Genomic DNA, 3,387 nt, shown 5'->3' with positions numbered 1-3,387 from the left:
AAGGCCAACAAAGAAAAGGTGACATTCCTTAAGAGTAAAGGTTTATGCTTTGGTTGCTTACAGAGAGGCCACATGAGTAAAGCTTGTCCACATCGTTTGACGTGCCACACCTGTAACAAAAATCACCCTACTGTTCTCCACATAGACTCAAATGAACGGCAGTGGCAAGCAGCTAAAGCTGAATGTAAGGAATCATCAGTCTCAAATGCTCTTGTTTCTTTGAACTTTGGTCGCTATACTGGGGCCGGGGCTAATGAATGTGCCTTGTCAGTTGTTCCAGTAAAAGTGAAGTTGGAAAATGGGACGAAGGTTGTGGAGACGTACGCCTTTCTTGATCCCGGCAGCTCTGCAACGTTTTGCACTGAGGCGTTGATGATGCAGTTAAATGCATCTGGAAAAAAAGTGGAAATCATGTTAAAGACTATGGGTCAGGAAAGGCCAGTGAGTAGCTATAAACTTTTTGGTATGGAAGTAGCTGCTTTGAAACAGAATGAGTATTTGAGGTTGCCTGATGTGTACACTCAAAAGTTTATTCCTGTCACTAAAGAAAATATCCCTAAAGAAGAAAACTTAAGAAAATGGCCTTACTTAAAGGAGGTTGAGTTGACACCGATAAATGCTGGCATTGGGCTGCTTATTGGTGTGAATTCTCCCAAAGCGCTGGAACCTTGGAGAATCATTAACAGTGAGGGTAATGGACCCTATGCTGTGCTAACTCGTCTCGGTTGGGTTGTCAATGGGCCACTCAGTCAGGGTAGTGAAAGGGATGAGCATGATGCTAGTTTTGTCCAGGTAAACCACATTTCTATAAGTAGTTTAGAGGAAATGCTGGTTAAGCAGTATAATCAAGATTTTGTGGAGAACCAGTGTAATGAGCGTGCAGAAATGTCTGTAGAAGATAAACAGTTCATGAACATAATGTCAGAGTCAGCTGTACTTAAGGATGGCCATTATTACTTGAAATTACCCTTTCGTAAACCTGAAGTAAGAATGCCAAACAACAAGCAGGTGGCTCAGCAGAGGGCGCAATATCTGCTAAAACGGTTTCAGAAGGATCAGTTATTCTTTGAAGAATACAAAGAATTCATGCACAATGTTAGTATGGAGGGACATTCAGAAATCATACCACAAGAACAGTTGAAGAATGAGGAAGGAAAGGTGTGGTATATACCTCATCATGGGGTCTACCACCCCCGCAAGAAAACACTGCGTGTTGTGTATGATTGTGCTTCAACATTTTCTGGAACATCACTGAACAAAGAGCTATTACAAGGCCCAGATCTGACTAGCACTTTATTAGGTGTGCTGATTCGCTTTCGGCAGGGTCCAATAGCACTTATGACAGACATTAAAGGGATGTTTCATCAGGTCAGAGTAGCTGAGGAACACGTAAACTTTTTACGTTTTCTCTGGTGGCCCGATGGTGACATCACAAAACAGCTGGTGGAACATAGAATGCTGGTCCACATTTTTGGTGCAGTATCCTCCCCCAGCTGTGCCACCTATGCACTACTAAAGACTGCTGATGACAACCAACATCTGTACCCAGAGGAGGTTATACATACAATCAGGCATAGTTTTTATGTAGATGACTGTCTTAAATCTGCTCAGTCTGTTGAGCAGGCCATCTCACTTTATCAGCAGCTTACTGAGGTGTGTGCCAAGGGGGGATTTAAGCTCAATAAGTGGGTATGTAGTGATCGCTCTGTCCTCTGTCAGATCCCGGAGGAAAATAGAGCCACAGGTGTAAAGATGCTGGACCTTAGTCGGGATCAGCTACCCACAGAAAGAGCTCTCGGTGTGCAATGGGATATTGAACGTGATGTTTTCACATTCAGTATTGTGAACAAGAACAAACCACTTACAAGACGTGGTATTCTGTCCAATGTCAGCTCCATTTATGACCCTTTGGGTTTCTTAGCTCCAGTCATTCTGCCTGCAAAACAAATTCTGCAACATCTATGTAAACTGAGGTTTGGCTGGGATGAGACAATACCAGCAGAAATGGCACAAACCTGGCAAAAATGGGTTGAGGATTTAGTTCTTCTTAACAAGTTTAGTATTGGTAGATGTGTCACACCCAAAGGATTTGGGGAGATAGAAAGTGCACAGCTGCATCACTTTTGCGATGCCAGTGAAACTGGATATGGTGCCGTATCATATCTTAGGCTATCTAATGGCAAGCAGGAAGTGTGTGTTTCCTTTATTATTGGTAAAGCAAGGGTGGCGCCGTTAAAACAAGTCACCATCCCACGTCTTGAGCTGGCTGCTGCAGTTTTAGCTGTGCGCTTAGACAAAATGCTATCAGTTGAACTTAATCTTAATCTGAGTGAGTCAGTCTTTTGGTCTGACAGCACAACTGTGCTACAGTACATTGCAAACACAACCATACGGTTCAAAACGTATGTAGCTAATAGAGTTTCCACCATTCATGCTTTGACAAAAGTTGAGCAGTGGAGGTACATCAGTTCAAAGCTGAATCCAGCCGATGCAGCCACAAGAGGAATGACAGTTGGCTGTTTCCTGAAATCGTCCACCTGGATCAGTGGTCCAGAATTTCTCAGTAAACCTGTTGGTCACTGGCCTGTAGGCATGAATTGTGTATCTGTCCATTTGGAAGCTGAACCAGAAATAAAAGGGGAGGGCCTGATGTGTGCAGCTGTGCTGAAAGAAGATGTGTGTCCCACTACTAAGCTGCTGTTGTACTTCTCCAGCTGGACAAAATTAAAAAGGTGTGTGGCATGGATCCTGAAAGTAAAAGAAAAACTTAAACTGCAAACAAGGAAAAGACAGAAGTTGCTGGGCACGCACTGTGGAAGTCAAATATGTGTTAAGCAAGAGGATAAATGGAACACTCTGCTCAAAACTGAGGATTTGTCCAAGGCTGAGGAAGCTATAGTGAGCTTTGTGCAGAGAAAACATTTTGCTGATGAAATGACTGCCCTAAACTCTGGCACTGTAAGTAAGTCAAGTCATCTGTATAAGCTTGATCCTGTAGTTGCTAATGGTGTCTTGAGAGTGGGTGGAAGACTGAGCAAAGCGGATTTACCTGAGGAAACAAAACATCCTGCAATTTTGCCAAAAGAAAGCAATGTTTCAAAGTTTATTCTTCAGTATATCCACGAAAAGATTGGTCACAGAGGAAGAAATCACATGCTTTCAACCCTTCGCCGTCAATACTGGATCCCTCATGCTAATTCAGCAGCTAGAAAAATAATCAAAGATTGTATAGTGTGTCAAAGACGACGGCAAAAGCCAGGTGAGCAGAAAATGTCTGATCTTCCTATTGACAGAATCTCAGCTGATCTTCCACCATTTACTTATGTTGGTGTTGATTATTTTGGACCAATAGAAGTAAAGAGAGGCAGGAGTCTTGTTAAGAGCCAA

General features: G+C 42.9%; 1 protein-coding gene across 1 annotated transcript; it reads left to right on the top strand.

Annotated features, from left to right (window-relative positions):
• The first annotated feature begins 265 nt into the window (after positions 1-265).
• LOC113014996 (uncharacterized) lies at positions 266-2,771 on the top strand. The gene is made up of 2 exons (XM_026156887.1): positions 266-2,586; positions 2,715-2,771. Exons 1-2 carry the CDS (start codon positions 373-375, stop codon positions 2,769-2,771), a joined length of 2,271 nt encoding a protein of 756 aa, XP_026012672.1. The 5' UTR covers positions 266-372.
• Positions 2,772-3,387: the final 616 nt, after the last annotated feature.

The sequence above is a fragment of the Astatotilapia calliptera genome, chromosome 3 (genome assembly GCF_900246225.1).
Source record: "Astatotilapia calliptera chromosome 3, fAstCal1.2, whole genome shotgun sequence".
NCBI classification, from domain to species: Eukaryota; Metazoa; Chordata; class Actinopteri; order Cichliformes; family Cichlidae; genus Astatotilapia; species Astatotilapia calliptera.
The sequence above is the reverse complement of the archived record's forward strand: the minus strand, read 5'-3'. Positions and strand labels throughout refer to the sequence as shown.